General features: G+C 52.6%; 1 protein-coding gene across 4 annotated transcripts in view; it reads left to right on the forward strand.

The window, feature by feature from the left end:
- DLGAP4 (DLG associated protein 4) overlaps positions 1 to 24,642 on the forward strand; it is a 71,489-nt gene that overhangs the window by 6,111 nt on the left and 40,736 nt on the right. For 2 of the 4 annotated variants that reach the window (XM_065754221.1, XM_065754220.1), the window contains 4 exons: positions 1,745 to 1,962; positions 4,431 to 4,545; positions 7,396 to 7,446; positions 8,495 to 8,738. In XM_065754221.1, the coding sequence (XP_065610293.1) occupies positions 1,745 to 1,962; positions 4,431 to 4,545; positions 7,396 to 7,446; positions 8,495 to 8,738 (628 nt within the window). Of the gene's footprint in view, positions 1 to 1,744; positions 1,963 to 4,430; positions 4,546 to 7,395; positions 7,447 to 8,494; positions 8,739 to 18,405; positions 18,635 to 24,642 lie in introns of those variants that run through there. The other 2 variants (XM_065754219.1, XM_065754222.1) reach the window with 2 other exon arrangements.

Below are 24,642 nucleotides of genomic sequence, written 5' to 3' on the forward strand. Positions count from 1 at the left end.
GGCTGGGGAGCAGAGGCTGAACTCTTGACTTCATTAGGGCAGAGTGAGAAAGGCTGCTGTGTGTGGTCTGAGCCCACGTCTGGCACATCCTACACAGGTAGGTGAACAGGAAGCCACTACCTGCAGCTCTGCAGCGCCAGGATGATGCTGCACCCCAGCAGCTGCAGGCAGCACACACAGAACCAGACTGCTGCAAATAAGGAGGGGAACAGGAACAGAGTGATATTTAGCAGCTCCAGCTGATCACAGTTAGCTGTGTTCCCAAAGCACTGGATAAACACTGGCTGATTAATCCTACAGCCCCTCAGGGAGTTGGGTAAATCCAACAGCTCTGTCAGCAAAGTAAATGTGGATGCTCTCACCAACATGAGCTGGCTCAGCACGCAGCTGCTCCCCATTGGTGCTCCCCAGCCAGCAGGCTCTGTGCAGCAGGCTGGGCAGCCTTGGATTGTCCTGGTCCTTGCACATTTTTAAGTGAAGATCTCTTTCAGAGCCTACAGCCTGTGGCTTTCCCTCACCACTGCTCTCTGGTTCTGTTACAGCTGCAGGCAGTGTAGCAGGCAGTTCTGCAGGGTGCTAGATGTACCAATAGCCACAGCATACCCTTTCTTGTGGAATACCCTTGCTCTCCTCAGGCTTGCCTGCCCTTCTCTTGTGCAGCCAGCCCATACTGTTGCACCCCCCTGACAGGCAAAAACCACAGACCATATTGCTGATGAGGGAAACCCATAGGAATTATTGCTACAGTCTTCACTTCATTCCCTTCCTCTCTTTGACCTTCTTATCTTAAGGACTGTTCAAGGGCCAACCACAGACCAGGCTAGCCACAGAAACAGGACTTGCTCCTGTCAGCTCCTTTTGCCCCATATTTCTCTTGACCAGTCCTAGGCTGCATGTGGTCTTGCCTTGTTCAGCCTTGGGCTGACATCTGGATCTTCTGCTGGTCCAGAGCCCTGGCTGTGCCACTGGAAACCTACACAGACCTTTTGCAGGGCAGACAGGCAGTGGTATTAGTTGATCTGATCAGCACTTCAGGCCTTATGGAAAGCATTAGCTTGACCATCTCTACTAAGAGAACTAGAGACTGTCTCCCTTAAATTGATGACAGAATTGCCACAACTAGTAAGGTTAGAAATGCTTTTGTTGCAAGGTACTCCTCATCTCTTTGTGGAGACCAGCACCAAGTCTACATACTCTAGCTGCTCTAGAATTTGTGAGGGCCTGGCTTGGCTGACAAAATGAATTTCAGATTCATTCAACTTAGAAATCTTGGAGGGAGGACTGGAGTCTGGTCCACAGGTCCTGTTCTGTGCAGCTATTTCTGGCTTTGGCCTGAACAATGTGTGCGCTTTACTTTAAATAAGCATGGGCTTCGTGTTAAACAAATGCGTGCCACGTGTCCCAACATGCAGTGCAAATCTGGTGAGGCTCTTCCCTTCTCATTGTGTCTGGCATTGTGCAGCTTATATCAACTGTGTAAGCATGGTACAGCGTGAAGGTGGTCTGTAGTGGTCATCAAGTGAATGTGTGTGGGCAGATATGCTGAAATTGAGGCAAACAAACATAAGTCCGCCTGGCATGAGCTGGCAGGGGTGGGTTGGAAAGGGATCGTGTTGCCCATTCCCACTGCTCTCCAGCTTGAAGGTACTACAGTTGGCCTTGGCACTGATCCCCTGAATCCCCAGGGTCCCCCTAGTCCCAGAAATGCTCTCCATCACTGCTCACACTTCCTTTACTCTTGCAGGTGCCTCAGGCGGAGTGGAACAACACACTTTCTCGGGACAAAGACAGTGAGATCCCATGCCGGCGCATGCGGAGTGGGAGTTACATCAAAGCCATGGGGGATGATGATAGTGAAGACTCAGAAACCAGCCCCAAACCATCCCCAAAAACTGCAGCTCGGAGGCAGAGTTACCTCAAAGCCACTCAGCAGTCCCTGAGTGAGCAGAGCACCACCCAAAGGTAACTCTGGAGCTTTTCCAAGAGTGTCCCCATGTGCCATGCTAGAAACAGACCTTGGGGTTTGGTCAGCAGCACTGCACAGAGTCCCCACATGGGGAGCAGAACCCAGCAGAGCTCCTGCATACCCACTCCAGCTTGCCATAGGGCAGGCAAAGCATGACAGGAGATGTGGCCGAGGACGGGAGAGAACTCTCCTTCCTGGCGACTCCAGTTGCCCTCTCCAGATCCCTCAGTGACAGGAAGGGCCCTCTGGTGGAGCTGTGTGGGTTTTCTCCACCTAAGGATCTGCTACTCCAAGAAAGTGTGGGGATCACAACCTGGGGATGCTGTCTAGACATGAAGATGCTTAGCCAGCATGGCTGAGGACATACAGCACACACACAGGCTGCTGCAACTGTGTCTTCTGCTTTGCTTCACAAGCATCCCAAGGCCTTTGGGACCAGTCAGAAAGTGATCCTTTGGCAGAGGCTGAGTAGTCTCTGAAGCCAAGAGAGATGAACTAAGAGCCCTGAGTCCAGATACAGAAGGAAGAAGACCCACTGCATCTTGAGACAGACAGACAGCAGAGCAAAGGCAGCACAGCAAGCATGCTGAATGAGGGGCTGGTCCCCTCAGGATGGGGTCTGTGTGGTGCTGGGACAAGGTGCCCAGGGGCTGTGATGTGCTGTGAGTCCCTCCAGTGCTGCAATCAGATGTGAGGAGCACTGAGGCAGGAGGCAGGAGCAGCTGTACATGAGCTGCTCACAGTTCAGCCAGTAGAGCCACAGAAGCAAGGGAGCTGCAGAGAGTCTGGGGACCCTTCATGGTCCATCAGGCTGCAACCCAGATGCTGCTTTCTGGTGGGAGATGGTGATGAAAAATAACTGACACTCAGGTTATTCCTGTTTTGGGCTAACTGTCCATTCAGGTCATGCCCATCAGAGCACAAAAACTTCACCAGGGATGCTGGGGTCCAGCACCCAGCTTGCCTGGAGTGCAAGCACTACTGCCATCTGCTGACCACCCCCTCGCCCTTGCCCCCCCACAGAGAGCTCTCCGGAGCTGTGGCCACACAGGTTGGTGCAGGGCCACACCAGTGGGGCAGAAGCTGGAGCAGGGCAGTGGCCCCACCCCCCATCGTGGCCACATGCCTCAGTCTCCTCAGCTAGAGCCACTGGGCCCCATTCTGGTAAGAAGACCTTTGCTCCTTCAGGGCCCACTGCCGGCTCTGTGACTCAGTTTTCCCACAGTCACCTGATGATGGTGGATCAGGGTGAAGCCAGGCACAAGGTGCTCAGTGGGTGGCAGAGCTCAGCAGCAGTTTCCTGGAGGGCCAGGAGTCTCCTCCATCACCTGGGAGAAAAGGCATCTCCTGTGTCCATCACACCCCTGAATGGAGGCTCAAGAGATTATAATCCTTCCTGCAGGTCTGCCCAGCCAGGAGACAGCCTGTAACCTTTCCAGGTGCAAAGGACAGACCTGCGCACCACAGCCCTCCCAGCTCTCACCCCCACACTGCTCTGTGGGGACCTCAGGTGCTTCACAGGGCAGAGCTGCTGCATTTCACCCCTCACCATGTCTGCCTGTGCCCTGCTTCTTGCTCCAGAGCCCCAGCAGCCCCCACAGACCACACACGCATAAGAGATATCACTGAGCTTATGTGCAAGGCTGTCACACACTCACCTGATCTGTGACAAGGACTCCTCCAGCTTCACACAGGGTCTTACGGTGACAAAGCACAGTGTGAGAGCCATGTCCTTCCCACACCCCTCCTTACCCTACCACATGCCTCCCACTCTCCCTCAATCACTCCCAGCCCCATGTACCCAGCTTTTGGCAGTATACTAGTCTCAGCAGGGTTGGGCTCAGCAACAGCCCACAGGTATGGGATGGTCCTCTGCTCACAGCCTGCAGCAAAAGCTACTTTGGAAATACCTAACCCCTTTGCTGTTGCAGCACTCCCATCCAGGCTTGGCTTCCCCTGGGCTTCTTCCAGATAAACCTTTGGGTTCCTCTATACAAGCAAACAAGCAAATAAACAACCAGACAAAACACCCTGCAGTGGAGTCCACAAAAATATCACAGAAATATAATTTATTCTCTCCTCCCCCTTCCCACCAGTCCAGACAGGGAGTAACAAGCATCGTGACCACAGCCCTCAGTGTCAGTCTGTGCTGGGGCTTATCTGTAACTGGGACTATGACTCTGGGGGCTGGCACAGATCCTGTGTGCTCCCCAGTCTGAACAAACCTAGCATGTACACTGTGCCAGTTTAAATCAGGGGACAGCAAGGTGAGAAGGCACTTCCAGCCCCTGCAGCAACTGCAGCCAGGGCCAAGCAGTGGATCCAGAACCCAGCATCAGCTCCATACTGTGGAGGTACATTCCTGTGCCTGGCAGTGTGGTCTGGGTGGGACGGCAGCTCCAGCACAGCTCCAGAGCTGCCTGCTCCTTGGGGACACCCTGACACCCTCTCTCTCTGCTGGCAGGAGCTTGGACCGCCTGGACTCTGTCGAGATCCTCCTACCTCCAAAGTTCCCAACCTGGGAGGAAGAATACAATCAGATCTCTGACAGCATCAATGAGTCCAGTTGCATCAACCAGGTGAGGTGCTAAAGAGTGAAGTCGTACTGCACACTTAGCCCAAAAGGATGGATGCTGGTAGAGTGGGGTCCCTTAGAAACAAGACACCAGTTGTGTTCTATCAGCAGATGTGCTGTTTAACAAAGGGTCAGAGCCAGCTCCTTAATTCACATTGTACTCCTTTTGCTCTGGCTTTTGGCTCCTCTCTGCGCTGCTGGTCTCTGCAGCCATGGCCATGGGTATGGCAGCTGGGAGCCCAGCACACTTCACAGTGATGGGCAGAGCTCAGGACAGCTCTGCGCACAGGCTCACACTGCACAACACCCAGGAGCTGCCTGCAAGGCTGCTCACTCCTGCCACAAGCTTCATGCTCTCACTGGGTGGGCACAGGGTGCAGTCCAGCCTCAATGGTGCAAAAGGCGACAGGTGGTCGGTCTGTGACTGGCTGCCAGGTACCCTGCAGGGGGAACAGCAGTCCTGCTACACTCTGAGGGTCCCATCCCTTGGGAAGTGGCTTGGACCTAGGAACAAGGTGCCTGTGATTCATGTTGCTGATTTGCTAAACATCAATGTCTCCCTTGGGTACTCCTGGTCCTCATGCCTCTGGAAAAGACAGGCAGAGCCAAGGATGCCATGATGGCACTGATGGTAGGTGGCAAACCCTTACTGCAGCCTCTAGGCTTATATCCCTGTCCCATGCCATGCCTTCTCTTGGGATGAGCCTGGAGGGGACTGGGGCCTGAGTGGCTATAAGCCAGCTGCCTTTGTGGGCTAGGAAATCACTCATACCAGCATGAGACCCTTACACAGATCCCGTGTGCTCATCGTCCCAGTGTAGGACCCTTCCTTTTGAGACACAGGTGGAGGTGCCTCAGGCAGCAGTGGCTCCACAAGCTTTACCCAGCTGTGTCACTGCCACCCTGAACCTCTGTCGTGTCCTGTCTCTGTTCATGTGTGTCTATGTGGGAACACGTATGCACACGTGCCCTTTCCATGCTGCTGCAGCTCATCTCACAAATGCTGCCAGTGCTCATTGATCAAGGCAGGCAGAATGAGGCAGCGGTTAAGGAAGCAGGCTGGATGTGGGGAAGCAGAGCCTAGAGGAGGGCTAGGGGTGTGTGCTGGCACTCACTCCAGGTGTGCAGGGCTCTGAGCCTGCATTCATTCCCACCCAGCTGCTTTGGCCCCATAGCTGAGTTATGCAGCTGCTAGTGGCAGAAGGCTGAAGCCATTTCTGAAGAGCTTTGGGGAAGGGCACAAAGCATTGCTCATGGGATACATGTTCCTTGTGGTTAGTCTCGTTTCTTGTACATAGACAATATGCTGGGTGTTTATGTGCACAGAAGAAGAGGTCAGGGCCATTGCATTCCTTTCCTTTGCATGTTAACCTGTGTCTGAATCTGGGCCTCTGCCAGGGGCAGGGTGCCTGTGCTCTCTCCCAGCCCATATGCGCCATTTAGCAGCTGAGAGCAGTGCCCTACAAAGGCAGCTGGAGTGTCTCAAGGGGCTGGGCAGTCTGCACTGTGTCAGGAGCTGCCGAATTGAGCCCCTTTCCAGTCCCAGACCTGTAGACCCATGCCAACTGCTGTAGCACGAGCTTCAGCTTGGGCCTGGTGTCACCGTTTGCACTTTGCCTGCCTTCCTCCAAATCAACCAGTGTCCAGTTGCAGCTGAACTGGTATCTAAAAGCCTCCCACAAACTGTATAAGTGTTGATTTGGGGTGGAGCTAGCACAGCCACCTCACCTGAGGCCTGAGTCTCTAGCAGGTCCAACCTGCCTTTATATACGTGCTGCAGGCAGCTCCTCCCCTGTCCTTACTTTTGGGCAACTCCCAACAGTTCCCCTGTCAGACCTAGCATCCAAAAGCATCTCCAACTCTGTAAGTCCATTTCACTTGGTTTTGTATTAGCTGAATTCCATCTTGCCAGCCTCTGGAAATTTGGGGTTCATCTGATGAGAGCATCAGCATCAACCTCTAACATGAGTGGGTCAGTGGCTGCTGACCGCCAACTTTTCTGAAACACACTTCAAGCTGTGCCCTATACAGAAGCCCACAGAGTTTTCCGTACATTTGGCATTTGAACATGGATTCTTCCAGAAGGGGTCATCTTGAGAAGCTTGTGCAAAAAAGAGCTCCTGGAGTGAATGTGCTTTGTAGACTTGGGATGTAGGGAGCTGCCAGGAGATGGGAGGGATTCCTCTCAAAGGCAGTGCATTGTTTGTCAGGCGTCTCTCCTTATGCCAAGTACATGCTATGTCTTTGCTATGGAGAGCAGCAAGTGTAGATTCTATGGGGCTTCTTCCTAGTGTAGGGACAGAGGAGACAGCAGCAAGGTGTCCAGCCTGACCACAGGCAGGACAAAGTACAGTTTCCCTGACACAGAGCACTTGGCCTGCCATCCATCCAGCTCTGCAGCTGCAGTGGCCATCACTGCTCCAGGCCACACCATGAGTTTCTGGGGCTTTATGAGGTGCAAGGCAGGAGCCACCCCGACCCTTGTCCCACAGACACTGTGAGTATGCCCAGAGTTACCCAGCACTCTGTTCCTGTTGTCAGCGTACAAGTGTGCTCTGTGTATATATACAGCAATATACGGTGCATACAACAGGTTAAATGTATCAGCAGCTTTTCTCTGTCTCAGAGGCATCCCTTGGAGCTTTGCCATGCCATGTTGTGCCACTGTCAAAGGGGCCTGTGCAGCATTTTGCTTAGCATCTTATGAGCTCTGAAGTTTGTACCACAGTGTCTGCAGTGTGGGCCCCAAGGAAAGGGCTATCTGCTCCCTTTGTCTGTGGTCCCTGTGCAATGGCTGTCTGTATGAGGGCTTCCACTTTCTTGACCTTTAACCTTCTTCACCTCTTTCTTCCAGATCTTTGGACCCCCCTCTCTTATCCCTCAGATACTTACCCATGGAGAGCAGGTACCGTCCCGCTGGTGTTCCCTCTTCCTTCTCCACGGAGCTTTCTGGGGTCTCCCTGGACCCCCATGGCAGGGTATGAGGCAGCTGTGGGACACCCTTGCCCTGGGCCAGGGAATGAGGATGCATTGCTCAGCCCAGGGCACTGCAGCACACCTGGAGAATTTGATTTCCTCAGCCTAGGCAGAGGGTTTAGGGTTGTTCTAGGGGAAAGCAATGAGCTTTTTCAGACAAACCCTGTGAAGCCCTGAAAAGGCTACAGATGCCAGCAGCAGGCATTAATGAAGCCAAAAAAAGGACCAGTAGAGGTGGAAGTTGGCAACAGAGCCATCCTCAGCATCTCTCATCATCAGTATTTGAAAATATTTGCTGTTTCAGGCTGGCTTCTTTTTAACCCAAGTGAATATCCTGAGCTGAAGCTGAATCAACTGCTGCCCCCAGAGGACAGGGCAGGGCCAGGGAAGGAGGAGGTGGCAGGGAGCAGGGAGCAGGCAGTGGAGCTGCCCCTGCTCAGGCCATGCCAGGCCTCAGCTCACACCCTCTTGTCACTCAGGCAAGGCTGCAGTGTCATGGTGCCCAGCACAGGGCCAGGCAGCCTGGCCCAGAGGTATGGAGACATATGCTCAGTCCTGTGTCCCATTGCAGGGCTGGGGCAACACTCCATTGGGGAGCACACCTGCCCCAACAAGGTCTTGCAGCTGAGCTTGGGGACCTCTGGCCATGCCAGCGGAACACCAAGCTGTTGGTGGCTGGGAAAAGATTCTGTCCTCCATTTCTCCCAGCCTTTCCATCAGAGACAGGGTAGTGCTTTGCAGCACTATGGTGTTCAGTGTCTCTGCTCCCACGTGGACCTCTGGCCTGGAAGGAGGGTCCCTCTTCCCTTGCCCAGGACCTGTGCCAGCCAACACTGACTGCACCTCTTGCTCCGCTGTGTCTTATTGAGACCACTTGGAAGCCACAGCATGGAGGGGAGTGGAGAAGGCTGCAGGATGGAGGGGAAGGGACACAGTCCTGGGCAGGGGGTGATTGTTCTGCCCCTCTTCTCATGCAGGTGAAAGAGCCGGAGCTGGGGGAGCAGTACGAGGCAGTCTGTGACTCTACCTACAGCGAGGCTGAGTCGGCTGCCGCCGAGGTGCTGGACCTGCCCCTGCCCAATTACTTCCGCTCCCGGAGCCACAGCTACCTCCGAGCCATCCAAGCGGGCTGCTCCCAGGACGAAGACACCAGCTCCATACGCTCCATCTCCCCCCCGCCAGCAGGCAGCCTCAGCAGCAGCAGGACCCTGCCAAACAACAGTGAGTGCTGGAGCAGCCACAGCAGTGGCGGGGACAGGGCTCTGAAAACAGAGGAGTGCTGGGGGTGCAGGGAGCTGCCCTCAGACACTTCACGAGGTATCTCCAACCTCAGTCACTGAAGGGTTTCTGTGGGGGAGCATCTCTGGGCTTGCCCTGTGCCAATGGGAGCAGTCAGGGATGCTGCCAGAACGGATGAGTTGAAGTCTCTGGATGTGGGTGATGAAATGGCTGATGGGCTCTGGTGGCAGAGTTGGTGCAGGCTGCAGAGGTCAGGGAGAACTCAGCATCTTTGCTCAGGGAAAGCAAATTTGGCTGGGAGTGATGAGCAGGATGCCTACCTTGCCCTTCTGCAGGTCTCCAGCAGGGTGGGAGCTCTGGCTGAAGTACTGAGGGGCTGCAGGTACAACAGGAACCTTCAGCAGTGTCTCCACTGCTGATAGTTTTCATCCTCCTCATGCTCTCCACTTTGCATCTCACTGGCATTCCTCCAGTCTGGGCTTTGACCTCTCTTTGACACTCTTGGGAGCAAAAGTATACATCAGGAACTCAGCATTCATTTCCCCAGGGTCTGAGTATGCCCTGGTCTCTTCAGCCCCTTTGGTCAGAGGCAGAAATTGGGGCTGGCAGATGGAGGGCAGAAAGCATTTGCCTTCATCCCTTAGTGAGGAAAGAGTGACAAGGTTTTGGAGTTTGCTGTGAACTCCTTTAGAATAGAGTCAACCTAGAATCATATAGGTTGGGAAAGATCCATCAGATCAAGCCCAAACATGACCCAATGCTATCAAGACCACCACTAAACCAAGTACCTAAGCACCACATCCACATGTCTTTTAAATATCTCCAGGGTTGGTGACTCTACCACTTGTGTGGACAGTTTCTTCCAGTACCCAACCCATCTTTCCACAAAGAAACTCTTCATAACCTCTAGCCTAAACCTCTCCTGATACAACTTGAGGGCATTTCTTCATATCCTCCATATCACTTATCACTTGAGAAGAGACTGACGTACCTCACTGAAACCTCCTTTGAGGTAGCTGTAGAGAATAATGAAATCACAGAATCACAGAATGGCTTAAGTTGGAAGGGACCTTGAAGATTATCTATTTCCAACCTCTATGCTGTGGGCAGTTGCCAAGCACTAAATCAGGCACTAGATAAGGTTGCCCACAGCCCCATCCAGCCTCACCTATAGCACTTCCAGGGATGGGGCATCCACAGCTTTTCTGAGAAGTCTGTGCCAAGTCCTGGGTGAGGCCTCCTCTTGAGGGCAGCGTAGGACAATCCCCTGCATCCCCCTACTGTCCCCTTTCTGTTGATGCAGCCCAGGATACTATTGGCTTTATCAATAGTATAATAGTTGATAGTATAATAGTTGATAGTGTAATAGTTGATAGTATAATAGTTGATAGTGTAATAGTTGATAGTGTAATAGTTGATAGTGTAATAGTTGATAGTGTAATAGTTGATAGTGTAATAGTTGATAAGGCCAATAGTATCCTGGGCTGCATCAACAGAAAGGGGACAGTAGGGGGATGCAGGGGATTGTCCTCCTCTACTCTGCCCTCAAGAGGAGGCCTCACCCAGGACTGCTTTTGTGGACTTATGGACTGCAGGTGCACGCTGCTAGCTCATGTCCATCATGTCCACTGCTGGCTTCTCATCCATCAGGATCCCCAAGTCCTTCTCTGCAGGTCTTCTCTCAAGGAGTTCTCCCTCTCTGTACGCATATCTGAAATTGCCCTAACCCAAGTGCTCTTGCTACCTTACACTAGCCTTGTTGAACCTCATTAGGTTCTCATGTGTCCACTTTTCAACCCTCCCAAGTCCTTTTGGATGGCGTCTCTTCCTTCTGTCATATCCATCACACGATTCACCTTGGTGTTGCCTGCAAATTTGGTGAGGGGGCGCTGAATCCCACTGTCTGTGTCATTGATAAAGGTGTTAAATAGCACTGATCCCAAGACAGACCTCTGGGGGACATCACTCATCACCAGCCTCCACATGGAAATTGAGCCCATTGACCACAGCTCTCTGGTTATGACCATCCAACCAATTCCTTATCCATCAAATAGTCCAACCTTCAAATCCATCTCTCTCAAATTTAGAGAAAAGGATGTGGTGCAGGACCATGTCAGAGACCTTGCCCTAGTCCAGGCAGATGACATCAGTTGCCCTTCTTTTGTCCACTGATGCCATCACTCCATCACAGAAGGCCACTAGGTTGGTCAGGCACAATCTGCCCTTGGTGAAGCTGTGCTGGCTGTCTTGGATCACCTCCTCAGCTTACATGTGCCTTAAAACAGCTTACAGGAGGATCAGCTCCACAATCATCCCAGGCACAGACCTCACTGGCCTGTAGTTTCCTGGGTCTTCTTTTCTCCCTTTCTTAAAAATGAGAGTGATGTTTCCCTTCTTCCAGTCTTGAGGACTTCACCTGACAGCCACAACTTTCCAAATATGATAGAAGTCTCCCCTCAGCCTCCTTTTCTTTAGACTAACAACCCCAGTTCCCCCAGCCACTCCTCACAAGTCTTCTTTGCATGCTCCCATACAAGATACACTCCAAAAACAGGTCTAGGGAACCAGAGCTGGACAAAACGGTAAATTATATAACTTTGCCCACTTCGGACTGTCATCAATTGTGATTTTGCAGACAGGAAGGACAAAACCTTCCCATGCAGCCCCAGCATTAGCCCAGCTGTATGCTGCGGACAGGGCAGAAAGAGATAGGATCATAGAATCATTTGACTTGAGAGACCCTTAAACATCATCCGTTCCAACTGCAATGAACAGGGGCAAATACAGCTTAGATTCATAGATGCATTAGGTTGGAAAGGACCTACAAGATCATCTAGTCCAACCATCCTCCTATCACTGTCCCTACCCAACTACTAAATCAAATCCCTTAGCACCTCATCTGAACGCTTCTTGAACAGCGCTAGGGATGGTGCCTCAACCACCTCCCTAGGCAGGCCATCCCAGTGCCTGACCACTCCTTCAGAGTAAAAATGTTTCCTCAATCTAATCTAAATCTTCCCTGGCGCAACTTGTGTCCATTCCCTCTCATCCTGTCATTATTTATCAGGGAGAAGAGGCCCACCCCCTCCACACCACAACCCCCCTTCAGGAAGTGGGAGAGTGCAATAAAGTCTCCTCTGAGCCTCCTCTTCTCCAGACTAAACAATCCCAGCTCCCTCAGCCGCTCCTCATAAGACTTGTGCTCCAGACCCCTCACCAGTTTTGTTGCCCTTCTCTGAACACGCTCCAGGGCCTCAATGTCCTTCTTGTAGTGAGGGGCCCAAAACTGAACACAGTACTCAAGGTGTGGCTCCACCAGAACCAAGTACAGGGCTCCTGCTGGCTGCACTATTTCTAATACAGGCCAGGATGCTGTTGGCCTTCTTGGCCACCTGGGCACACTGCCGGCTCATGTTCAGCTGAGCATCAACCAACACCCCCAGGCCTTTTCCTCTCTACATTCTTCAAGCCATTCTGCCCCAAGCCTATAGCATTGCATGGGGTTATTGTGGCCAAAGTGCAGGACCTGGCACTTGGTCTTACTGAACCTCATCCCATTGAGCTCAGCCCAGCTGTTCAGCCTATCCAGATCCCTCTGAAGGGCCTCCCTACCCTCAGGCAGATCGACACATCCTCCCAACTTGGTGTCATCTGCAAACTTACTGAGGGTACACTCAATCCCCTCGTCTAGGTCATCAATAAAGATATTAAACAAGATGGGCCCCAATACCGACTCTTGGGGGACACCACTCGTAACAGGGTAAGCTTGTCAGGTGCTCAGAGCCCCATCCAACCTGACTATGGGTATCTCCAGGGACAAGGCATCCACCACCTCTCTGAGCAACCTGTGCCAATGCGTCACCATCCTTATTGTAAAAAACTTCTTCCTTATATCCAATCTAAATCTCCTCTCTTCTAGATTGAAACCATTTCCACTTTTCCTATCACAACAGACTCTACTAAAGAGTCTGTCTGTCCCCTTCCTACTTATAGGCCTCCTTTAGGTACTGCAAGGCCACTCTCAGCTCTCCCTGGAGCCTTCTCCTCCCCAGGCTGCACACCCCCAGCTCTCTCAGCTCATCCTCACAGGGGAGGTGTTCTAACACTTGGATCACTGTGCTGCTGCTGGCATTGTACTGCCTGGAGGTGGGTCTTTCAAAACCTTCAGGCAAGGAAATGCTGAGAATTTATCCTTTTGCTGGACTGGCTCAAGTCGCTTAATCTCCTGGAAGCACACTGAATGGGAGCAGACGTAGTTATTTAAGGCATCTGTAGTCCTCTGTGTCCCTTGCACATCAGGTACTTGCCTGAACACCCCAATCCAGCTTCTCTGGTGGGAAGTACAAACATGTCTTGCTCTGAATTTCATAGCAGTAATAAGCCCTTTTGAGTCCAGTGCCCAGCAGCCTGCAGCCTCATTGTGCTCCTGTTCCTGAGTGATTGTGGTATACAAAGTTTCAGATGCCACTGCTACGATTATTCTTTCCAAAAAGGTCCCATTCTTTTAATTAGTAATTACTATAATGTACAAAAGCCCAGCCTCTTCTTTGGAGGTGGGCAGGGGAGAGGCTGGAGCAGACCTGTTCAGCTGCTCCCAGCCAGCAGGAACACCTCTCCCAGCACTGCAGTGCTATGTTGAGCAGATCCACGAGCTGGCTCCCCACACGATGTCCTGAGCACAATCTCTGGAGTGAGGCAGCCATTCTGCTAGGGCACCAAGCTTGCCAGCCTGACCCAACAAGGAACACTGGGAGCAGTGCAGACTCTGTAGCACCAGCCATTACAAAAGCCTTGGAAATTAAAGCAAGTGCTGTCTCCCTGCTGCTGGACCAGCACAGCTTTGGCCCAGGTGCACATTTGGTGCAGCCAGGCTCCACCAGTGGCTGCATTTACCCCATGCAGGTTGTAGCAGCAGTTTAAATTCACTTACCACTCTTCTGCAAAAGGTGCATGAGTACTGAAACCCAGGAAATTCCATACTGACACAAGGAAGAACTTTGCTGTCAGAGTGGCAGAGCACTGGAACAGGCTGTCCATAGAGGCTGTGGAGACTCCTTCTCTGGAGATACTCAGGACCCATCTGTACACATTCCTGTGCATCCTGTGGTATGGAACTCATTTTGCAGGAGGATTGGACTTGATGATCCGTAGAGGTCCCTTCTAACCCCTACAGTTCTGTGATTGTGTGTGTGATTGTGAGTGGCAGGGAGGACCACTGCTCTGGAAATGGTGCTTCTGGTAATGGCTTCCAAAGGCAGATATAACAGTACTGAGGCACAAAGCTGCAGGGCAGGAGCAGCTCTGTTCTCACTGCAGCCTTTCAGCTGGCGTGCCATGTCCTTGCCAGGTGTCAGTGCCTCACCTCAGAGGTGAGGATTGTCCACAACAGTGGAGCTGACAGCTCCCATCCTGCCTACTCAGCACACCCACTGCATTCTGTCTGTTGTGTCATCTGTCTAGGACAACAGCAGCAGTGCACTTCCTCAGCCAGGTGGCTCAGAGCACTTGGTTTCAGGCTGTTGATCCAGCTTGTTGCTTTGGCCATAGCCAAGAGCCCCATGGTGGTCTGAAAGGAGGCTGTGAACATTTGGAAAACACTGGAAAACATTTTAGGAACAATGTTTAGAAAAGATGATGCCTTGGATATGGGGATTCCAGGCACATCCCCGAGCAGGCAGGATGAGCAGGTGCCCGTGTCCTGCCAAGGCTGCACCATGCTACTGGAGACACAAGGCAGTCACCTGAAGCTGAGAAAACCGACAGAGTAACTTGACATACCAATGAGTTATGTCAGACAGGTATTTCCTTTATTTACAGCCCATGGTGCATGGGGGATCGCTCCACCAAGCATACACACCAAAGACAGAAACGACTACATATTTAAAGGCATAGCACATACATACTCATTACATTTCAAGGACGTGGACAAAAAATCCAAAGTGATTGACATCTCTGATGGTTGTAGGATCTAATAGTCATTTTCACTGTAAATTTCCAACCTTGAAGGGGGAAGAACCTGTTCTCATGGATATTGTGTTGAGTGGAGATACCTGTTTTGTTTTCTTATCAGGACAACAGGATATCTGTTGTGCTTTCTTATCAACAAGTTTCACTGTCTCCACATTCTTGCTCTTAAGTTTACGTTTACACAAGCCCCTTGCCCTTCACTTTGCACTCTGTTTGCATTACATGGGATGAACTGTTCTGCCAATACCTTCAGCCCACACCCATCCTGCTCCTCCTGACAGCACAGCTCAGCACTACCATGAGCCCAAGTTAATGCTGGGAAACGAGCAGGGCAAGCAAAGGACTAGCTGCCACCTTGCACATACTACCTGTGCTATGAGCAGCAGAAATTTGCTAATTTCCAAACGATCGTCCATCACTTTGCATTAGCTCCAGGGACTTGGAAACGGAAGCAGATATGGAGGGGGTGGGGAACAGAGAGGGGATAGCAGGGTGCATGTGTGCTTCTATGCTTGTGTGCATGTATGACAGGAAAGGCAGGAGGCACATGTGGGCAGCAGTCACGTCTTTAGTCAGTCACCTTCTCCACAGGGCTACTCTCCAGTTCTTCTCCCAGTCTGTATAAAAAACTGGGATTGCCCCAGCTCAAGTCCAACACCTTGCACTTGGCCTTGTTGAACCTCATTAGGTTCACATTAGGTTTCTCTGTCTTTGAGGAATGTGCAGGGTCTGAATCATAACACTAAGCAGCATCGTGGGGATTCAGCCCCCAGCTGAGGAGCTGAGGATGTGTGGCAAGCTCCATGTCACAGAGGACTGAGAGCCCCAGGGTTTGTGGTGTGCCTATGTTCGGTGGGTGGGAGAGGCCTGATAGCTGTCATCCCTCTGACAAGCTGCTCCATGCCTCCCACAAACTGATGTCACATGTGCATTACAGGGCAATTAGCTCCCATTTGACAGCCAGCAATACAGATGATGAGCTGCCCTTGATCAGCTTTAAACAAAGTTTTGTGCCTTGCAAAGCAGGAGACTCAGAAGCCCTGTGAAACCTATTCAACTAATTGCCAAGTGTTCTGCTGACAGTGCCACTCACCCCTGTGCATTACAGAGGGTTCCCTAACCCCAGTGCCTTCTTATTAAGAAGCATCACTAGGAATTGCGTGATTAATAGACTATGCTCAGTAATTCTGAGCTGCCCTCAAAGGGCCCTGGGTATTTGATGTCCAGGGCAAAAAGGAAAGCAGAGAGATAAGTAAAGCACAGCAAAGTAAGGCAAGATTCCATCCCAACCTCCAGGGAGCAGGGGATGCTTGTACCAGCTCTCTTTCGTAGTCAAGCTCTTCTCCAAATGCCTTTTGTAGTATCAGCCTTGCTCATGGCAACACCCTGCCCTGGGATTCATCAGCCTGTTCCATAAAGTCTTGTTTCCCAGCTCCTTGTACTATGCCCAGCTCTTTCAGGGAGGCCAGGGGATGCAGCTCTGCCTCCTCTTCCTGTTGACCTGTCTTTGCTACAAATCTCTGAGGCAAAAGCCATCCCCTGATAGTGTGAGCCCCAGGGGCAGCAGCCCTTCAGTTCTCCCTCTCTGCTGGCCCCATGGCACTGGAGCCCAGCCCAGCAAGTGAATTGCAGCACCCAGGGCAGAAGGAGCCAAGGGAAAGCCAGTCCTTCCCTCCAAACAGAACCAGGCACAGGCCTTGCTCCTGCAGCAGCCGCTGTGGTCGCACACATCTTGTACCTGTCCCCAGGCCACTGCTTTGCCAAGAGCTCTGTCTGGGATACAGACCCCCCAAACACAAGACAGAACAGTCATCCTTCTGACCTCTTTGTAGTGCTTTTTGCTTGTTGGTTTGTTTTCTTAATCTCTGAGTTAGTGAGATGGTTCTCAGCAGCACTGCTGTACCAGGAACCCTGCGCTGGGAGTGGCAGATCCCAGCCCTGGCACTGGCATGCCCACGCAGGCTCTTGCAGGGAGGGATAGCAAGACAAATGCCCACACCATGCAGCTGAACGGATCCACAAAGGCTGCTTCACTACAGAATGGGTTACCATGGCTTCCAGGAAAATTATGTAGCAATAGGATGGGAGGGGAGGGTCCAACTTCCTTCCTCCCACTCTCCAGCTTTCAGGTAGGCAGGCACACTGACTCCTCCATCAGCTGCCCAGAGGCCACCAGCATGCACAGAGCTGGAGCACAGAGCTCTCCTCTCTAGAAGAAAAGCCCATGGTGTGGCTGCAAAGGGAAACACAGCACGGCCGGGACACACAGCACAGGTGGGCTGTGAAAGTGGGACAACCCCAGCAGCCCCATGCTAACTGTGCCAATTGGGGCTCAGCCCTTTGAGGAGTGGGACTGTGATCAGTGCTTTTAGATTTTCTCCTTCTTTTTGACCTAGATTTCACATTCCAGAAATAGCTTTCTCTGACATACCAGCAGGAAAGGGATTAGAGAGAGTTGTCTGTGTATGTGTGCGCACCAGAGAAAGATTTATGGTGCATGCTCCATGAGTGCTTGTAAGGAAATAAGGGAGGGTATGAGTATTCCATGTTCATACAACTACAAGACACAAAGAAATCTTTAACAACTGTTTCTCTCCATACTTATCTGCTCATTTTTCATCTCTTTTCCTCATCCACTACCAAACCCAGGCTGCTCCCTCTTCCCAGGCAGTCCCTGATGGTGCTCCATGGCTGTAACCCTGCTGTTTCCTCCACAGCAAAATATCTCTGTCCCTCTGCAACAGTGAGGCTGCCCTCGGTGCCCCCTGCTGCGCCCACGCCAGCAGATGCAGGGCAGGCAGAAGTGGCTCAGCCTTAACGCTGAAAAGCATGCACAGCTCCCAAGTCCGGGCCACCTAAGGAAGGCAGCTGCCAGCGTTTCCCCTCGGTAACATGCTCAGAAGCCACATCCTTTTCACTGCTTGCTTCTATCAGCTGTGCTGACTAGTCAGTAGTTCTGTCCATGCGCAAGCAAAGGAGAAACTGGAGCGCCAAGAGCAGCCCAGCTTGCTAAATGCCTCCAGGCAGCAACAGCAGCGCACTGTCCTCAGCACAGCGAGATCCCAGCAGTGTCACTACCCGGCTTGTGTCTGTGCTCGAAGCTTCCCTCCTTCACCCGCTGTGGAGCTGAGGCCCCGCGGCACGGGTCCCGCTTTGGGTGCTGTGTTTGTGGCACTGCCGCACACCCGCAGCAGCTCCACTAGTGCGGGGCTGCGTGACAAGGCCCGGCCGCATACGAGCAGCCTCGCACGGCGCCGCGGCCACAGGCAAGTGGACACCCGCGGCCAGGCCCAGCGGGGGATGGAGCCGCGCTGGGGACGGGCTCGGCCCCGCAGCCCCGGCGCTGTGACAGAGTCCGGCAGCGGGGCTACGGGAACGCCGGTCCCGCACCGCCTGGCCGCTTTCTGTTTCTCTTTCCTCTGTTCGCCGGGCTCCCCCCGCCGTCCTCCGCGCGGCGGTCCGCTCTTCCGCCAGCAGGGCCCTGGGCCCCGCGTGAGAGCGCCCGCGGGCAGCGGGCGGGGCGGGGCGGGGCGGGGCGGGGCTGGAGGCGCCGCCGCTGGGCGAGCTGCGCCTGCGCGGAGCGCGGGCGGTGACGCGCGGGGCGGTTCTCAGCTTTAAGGCGCGGCCCCGCCCGCAGCGCGCAGCCGGAGCGGCGGGCGGGCGCGGTGAGTGCGGCGGTGGTGGCGCGCGTCTCCTCCCTTGTCCCGTCGGCCGCAGGAGAAGCGAGCGCGGCCCGCCCGGCGCCCGCCCTTCCTCCCGCCGCCGGGCCCGTTCTCCGTGCCGAGCGGCCTCGCAGTTCCATCGTTGGGGCCGAGCCGAGCGCCTCCGCCCCGCGCCTCCCCGTCTCTCCGGTCCCCTCCGCCCCTCCTTTGTGTCTCCCATGGCTTTGTGTCTGGAGCTCCTGAAGCAATGTGAGTGCCCGGGGCGCGGCGGGCGGGCGGGGGGCCGGGCCGGGCCCTGCATGGCTCCGCGGCGGCCGCTGCTCCCCCGCCTGCTCCGCTTGCTGCCGCTCCCTGCCCCGGCCGCCGCCCCCGGGGCTCCGCCGCTCTGCCCCGCCCGCCCCGCGGGACGCCCCGCTTCCTTTCTCCCCCGCTTGGCTCTCCGCCGCTCCGGGGCCCGCGGCAGAGTCTCTCTCCGCTCCCGGCCGAGCCGCTCTCTGCCCCACGCCGCGCGGGCGTGCCGCTGCTCGGAGAGCGAGGAGCGCTTCTCCGAGGAAGTGGGAGTTGCGCGGCTCCGGATCCCGCTTGCTATTGTGTTTGCCCGCGGAAACGGGGGGCTAGCGGCGGGCGGGGAGGATCGGCGGTGCCGAAGGATCGGGTCGCGCCGGGGTCACGGGAGGTCAGCGTCCGGGTGCCCCGGGTCACGGCTTCAGCCTGTCAGGCGGTCCCTCGGTGCCCAAGGAAGTGAAATAGCGTTTTTCTGCGCTTCCTGAAGTGCTGCTGAGCCTCTTTTAGGGTGCTGGTAGGGCTCTTTTTTACCGAGGAAGGGTATTGTCTGGATGCTCGAGGGCTGAAGCTTTCTGTGCCTGTTGCTGTTAAAAGCCAATGCTCAGCAGCATGCTGGGCTGATGTTCTGCTGTAGGGAAGTGCCACTTGGGCCTGGGATGAGGTTGAGTCTTGGCTGGGGCTGCCTGGTGCTTTGCCCTCCTCCAGGGCTCCTGGATTAGGCTAGGTGCTTCAGAACAAGCTCTACAAGCAGGAATAGCTCTGGTGGCAGTACAGTGTCAGGGCAAAGGGGGTTTCACATCTAGGGCTTTGAATAACTGTTAACTCTTAATTTCTGCTGCAGTCTTTATTGGAAGGTTCAAAGGAGAGCATTATTTCCAAGGTCTTCTGGTAGAACCAATGTCACTTATTCAGTGAGACCGTGGACCTTCACCCTGGGAAATCTGTACCTGAGTTGGGCATGAAATCAGGATCTCTGGCTCCTAGGCCACAACTCCCCAGTTAACAGATAAAAATAAAAAATCCCACACCACATAGCATTGCATCTGAAAAATAAATCCCAACCATGTGGAATGATAATGAGCCAGATTGCCAGTATGTGCTGTTCAGCAGACTTGGTTCTGTAGGGTCAAGCTGGTGCCTGCTCCTGCAGCAGGTGCTGGGAGGTCAGGCTGCTGTTAGCATGTGGGAAGAGTGTCTGTGACCAGGGGTTGTATCTGACTTGCTTGGTTTATCTGGAAGGTAACTTGTGTGTATTCTGCAGTGGTCCTCAGGCACTCAGGAGGAGGTGATGTGTGTTTGACAGGTGTTAGAGGCATGGAGAACCTAGAAGCATGTTCTTTGTGAAGATACAGTGCTATAGAGTTGTACCTCTTCAGGGTGGTACCTGTATTCTCTGTGTAGCAGAGATGTGGGTCAGTTGACTGCTGGATCTGTACTGTGGCCCTTGGAATTGCTATTGTTGGTGGATTTGCTGTCTGGAGAGTAGTGAAGATGCAGTGGGGGGTGCTGGAATCGTTCAGCCTCTACAGCTCCAGAGCCAACAGGCAGGCTGCAGGACATAATGGGCTGTGCGTATGTAGATTGTTCTTATTGCTTAGCTCAGGGTTTTTTCACCTGCTGCTCCAACCTACTGTGCATGGAGACCTGCTGTTCTGTGAGCTCTCTCTGAGCTCTGTGTGCTACCAGAGCAGTGGAACTGAGAAAGCTTTTAATGGATAACTAATAACTGCCAAACACTCATAAGAACTGACACAGTTATTTGTCTCCTGCGTGGATGTGTGCTGTTGGAGCCCAGCCTCTTATAGCTGGAAGAGAACTACTCACTGTACCTAGCAGTGCCCTCTGTGCCTGTCCACAGGGCCTGATGCACGGCCTTGGCTGGTGCTTTGCTCCGTGCAACCTGCACAACAGCCTCAAATGTTTGTAATGGATTGAGGAAGCATAATTGGATTCAGCGCAGTGCAAGTTACAGTAACATATGTGTACTGGAAGGATTAAAGTTGTGCGGGCAGGTGTCCTTGTTCAAGAAAAAATCCACTTTCTGCAGTGGAAAGTTTTCAGTGTGTTTCCTGTCAGAACAGATTTTAAAAGGGAAGGGAGAAATACTAAGTATAACTGTGGCTTGCTTTGGAAGGAGATTAGTGTTCAGGCTATTGGATCATGTGAAGGCTGTACTGGGCTTGAGGCAGCAGTGGTGTACTCATATCCCTCTATTACAGTTCCCAGGAAGTGCTGATCCTCTGCACCTTGTGGTGTGCTGGGAGGACAGTGATGCTGGAGTGCTGGAAGTAAACTGCCCTTAAACAAGTGGGAGTCAAACTATTTGCAGATGTACTAGTTAGTGAGAGAGCAGGAATGCTATCTGCATCAATTTCTTTTGCAGCATTAATTGAATTATTGGATGCTTGGTGCAGATGAGCATGCTGAGTGAACCTTCTGTCCCCTGGAGTGACAGTAGGTAAGGGGAGTGATTGCCCCAGAGCTGAAGCTTGGGCCTGACTCTGCCCCAAGGTAGGGCAGTACTTGTAGACTTGGGGTAGGTGACAAGCAGCCCTGGGGTGATGGTCCTCACCTGCAGGTGGTACTGAAGCAGGAATGCTGTAGGGAAGTTTTTCTCAGGGTATGCTGCTATAGAGACCTGAAGCATGCAAGCAGTGAAAGACTTAGATTGATTCAGGGGTGTGTAACAGCAAGCTTATGTGGGAAGGATGTAGGGACTTGAAGGCAGCACTGTGTTGCTGCTGTCTGAGCTGCTGGGTTTTGCTGAAGGTATGAAACTTGAGCAGGTGACTGTAGGACAGGGCTGGGGAGGAGAATGCGTTTGACCACGTGTTTTTCCCACACAGAAGAGTAAGCAGAGTTCCCCTGGATGTTCTTCCAACCTCCTGTAGGAGATAGGACCCTTGGTTACCTGCTGTCAGGATTCCCTCAATTTCTCCTTGTAGCATTTAAGTACTCTGGAGGAAGATAGCATCAGTTTGGGTTTTCTCCTGTCCTGTCAGGCCCCTTGCTTGGTCTTGCAATGTGAAGTCCCCACGCACATGTACCAGGATGCAGGAAGGATGTCTGATACCTGCATGAGTTAAGTGTTGCAGCCTGCACAGTGCTGCTCACACTTAGCGGAGGGTATATACAGGAACTTGATAATCCTCATTGCTGTATGGGGTCCCAGGGGTTAAGCTTGTAACAGCGGAATGAAAAAAGTCTCTTCACAGTGTACTTACTGGGAACTGGCTGTAGCTTGTTGCGTCAGACAGCAGTGCTCAGAGAGAAGCAGTATAGGGATATATAGATGTAAATTGCCTCTAGTATTTACATGAAGGACGTGTTGACTATCAGTCTCGTACATCCTATTTAGTACTCTTCATTAAGTTCAGGCTTCATTTCAGTGATCTTTTATTTCAAGCCTTATTCTAAGAGATCAAAGCATAAGTTACTGTGTTGTGTTTCCAGTTTGAGGCTGACCAAGGAACTTCAGTGATGAGTGTTTCAAAGGTAAATTCTTGGTTGCTGTGTGAGCCTGTCAAAGTGTAGAATTAGAGCAAAGATTACAAGTTGAGTATGATTTCCTACTGATGCATAGTGCACAGTGACACTTAATGAAAGCTAACATGTACTTAAAAATGATAAAAGGGAATTTTCAGTGGGAGTTGTCATAACGTAGTCAAACTTCTGAGAAAATTATTTGCATTGTTTTTTATATTCTGGGTTCTAACTGAACATAGCCTGCATGCAGTGTTGCTCAGCTGCAGACAGATCTCAAACTTCCTAGCCTGGGTAGGAATATCTATGGTTGCATTCCATTCAGACTCAAAGTTGAGAAGTTAACAGCATGGATTTTCTGTCTCTCTTAGGCCTTATGAATAAGATGACTTCTGTATTGAGGAAGTGTCTCAGGCTGTGGGAGAGCTGACCTTAGAGGGGTTTGTGAACACCTTGAAGGTGCTGGCTAAGAGTTGTTATGGTGCCTGGCTGCTGGGGCTGCTCCTGCCATGGCAGTGTGCAGCAGAGTAGCTTGGGCAGCAGCACTCCGCTGTGTGGCCACTCTCCCTGCTGCCTGTAAGGTTGCTTCAATCCCTGTTTTCTTAGGGATCCTTCTCTTCCTTGTTTGAACCCTGAGGCTTTTCTCAGTCCCTCAGCTTGGCCTAAACATGAGGGCTTGAGTCACAATGTCCAGGAATTCATCCAGGTTTCTGTGCTCTCTATTGAATGACTAACAGTGGTTTCTTGGTGGCCTGCCATCGTAGTAACAATCCTGGACTGAGGGTTTTGGCCTCTTAGCACTGCTGGTTGGAGCAAAGCAAGCTCCTTGGTAGCTGGTAATGCCCCAGCCCACACTGTGTGTGGGGCGACTGTCCTGGGGAGGGGAAGAGTGCGCTGTTGATGCAGAGCAGGGGACCTTCTGTGAGTGCCTGAGAGCTGCTTCTCCCCTTCCCTTGGAGGAAAAGGGTGATGGGCAGTGCTTGTGCATTCAGAGCTCTGGTGCTGGACAAAGTAGCTGCTGGGATCTAAAAATGTTCAATTTTAGTGACCCTTCAGTTTGCAGCATGCCAAGAGCAAGGCCTTGAGCAGGGAAATCCTGGGTAGCAGGTAGTACAGAGGTGTAAGCAGCCTATTGCCTCAGCCACAGCACTGCTGCTGTTGGCTTTGCAGTTGGCACCAGGCTCCAATGTTTGCATCTCTCTGACACTCTACAATCTTTTAGAGCATTCTCGAGGCTGCCACTGCTAATAGTGATGTTATGCCACACATTAGCTTTTATCACAGCTCTGTTAACTTGCTTATTAGAGGCAAGTGCTGCAAAAAGCTATTTGTTGCTGAGGGGAGGCTGCTGGCACAGGCTGGTGCAGTTTTGCTCCTGCAGAAGCTGCTCCTTGAATTAAAGCAAGGCGTCAGCTTTAGAAAAAAATGCCTCTCCTCCCTTTTTCTAAGTACAAGCATCCAGCCTGTTGAGCAGTAGCGATGTGAGGGCAAGGGGCCTAGTACCTGGGAGCAGCTTGTGGGTGCCTGCCAGTGGGTGCACAATATGAGGGTGTGAGTGGTTGCATGTTGGCTGTCCCCAGAGACGTGGGGATGTGTGGTGCTACCCTGCGTGCTCCCTGCCTGTGCTGGGTGGCTGTCAGTGGGGCTGGGGCTGCAGCAGGATGTGGCTTTCTGACCACGGCCTATTTGCGGCTGGCCATAGGGCGAGGTGAGGAGCTGGGGCAGCTTCCCCTGACCAGTGGAAGACACTACACTGGCCCCGGCCCCCACCTCCACTGCTCTTCTGGTTGGGTTAGTTGGCTCACCTGGCTCACTTCCTCTGCTGACTACACAGAGGAACCCCTTCCTAACTTGTCCTCCTGGGGTTTTCAATGGAGAGCTTTAAGGAACAGAGATGAGTGTGTCTGTTGCCTTGCCTCTTTGGAGTGCTGTGCTTTGTGCTGTAGGGCTGGTGCTGCTGCTGGGACTGCTGAGCCTCTCTTCTCCCATCAGGACAGAATGGTGCCAGCTGTCTAGGCTGCTGGTGTGACAGCTGCAAACTTTGAAGTGTTGTCTGCTTTCTTCTGACACTATCTGTGTGCTTACCTTTGATTATGTTTTTCCCTGTTTTTTTTTTTAAGGACTTTGAATATTCAGGGTGCTAGGAGAAGCAGCTCTCAAATAACTTTAGAGGCTGGTTATCTCCAAAGTTATTGTTTCAGTCTCCCAGATTTTTCTCTTTTGTTGGTAATGCCTTTCCACTGCAGCAAGATCTGGCTCACACTTAATGACGTGTTCTGCTTTTTTCTAGCTCTTGCTCCCTTTGAGAACATGGTTGGGTATGGGTGATGGCAGGCATTCTCATAGCCAGCAGGTGTGATTGCTCTGGTGAGCGAGGTTGTGTGCCAGCAGCACTGAAGCCATCATGAAGAATGAATTAACTGTTCTGGAGGGATAAAGCAGTAGTTTGTGAAATGTGGTGCCCCTCAGAGGCTGTCCTGCAGGTGGAA

The sequence above is a fragment of the Cyrtonyx montezumae genome, unplaced genomic scaffold (genome assembly GCF_038088225.1).
Source record: "Cyrtonyx montezumae isolate F1298 unplaced genomic scaffold, pur_monq_1.0 scaffold_9, whole genome shotgun sequence".
Lineage (NCBI taxonomy): Eukaryota > Metazoa > Chordata > Aves > Galliformes > Odontophoridae > Cyrtonyx > Cyrtonyx montezumae.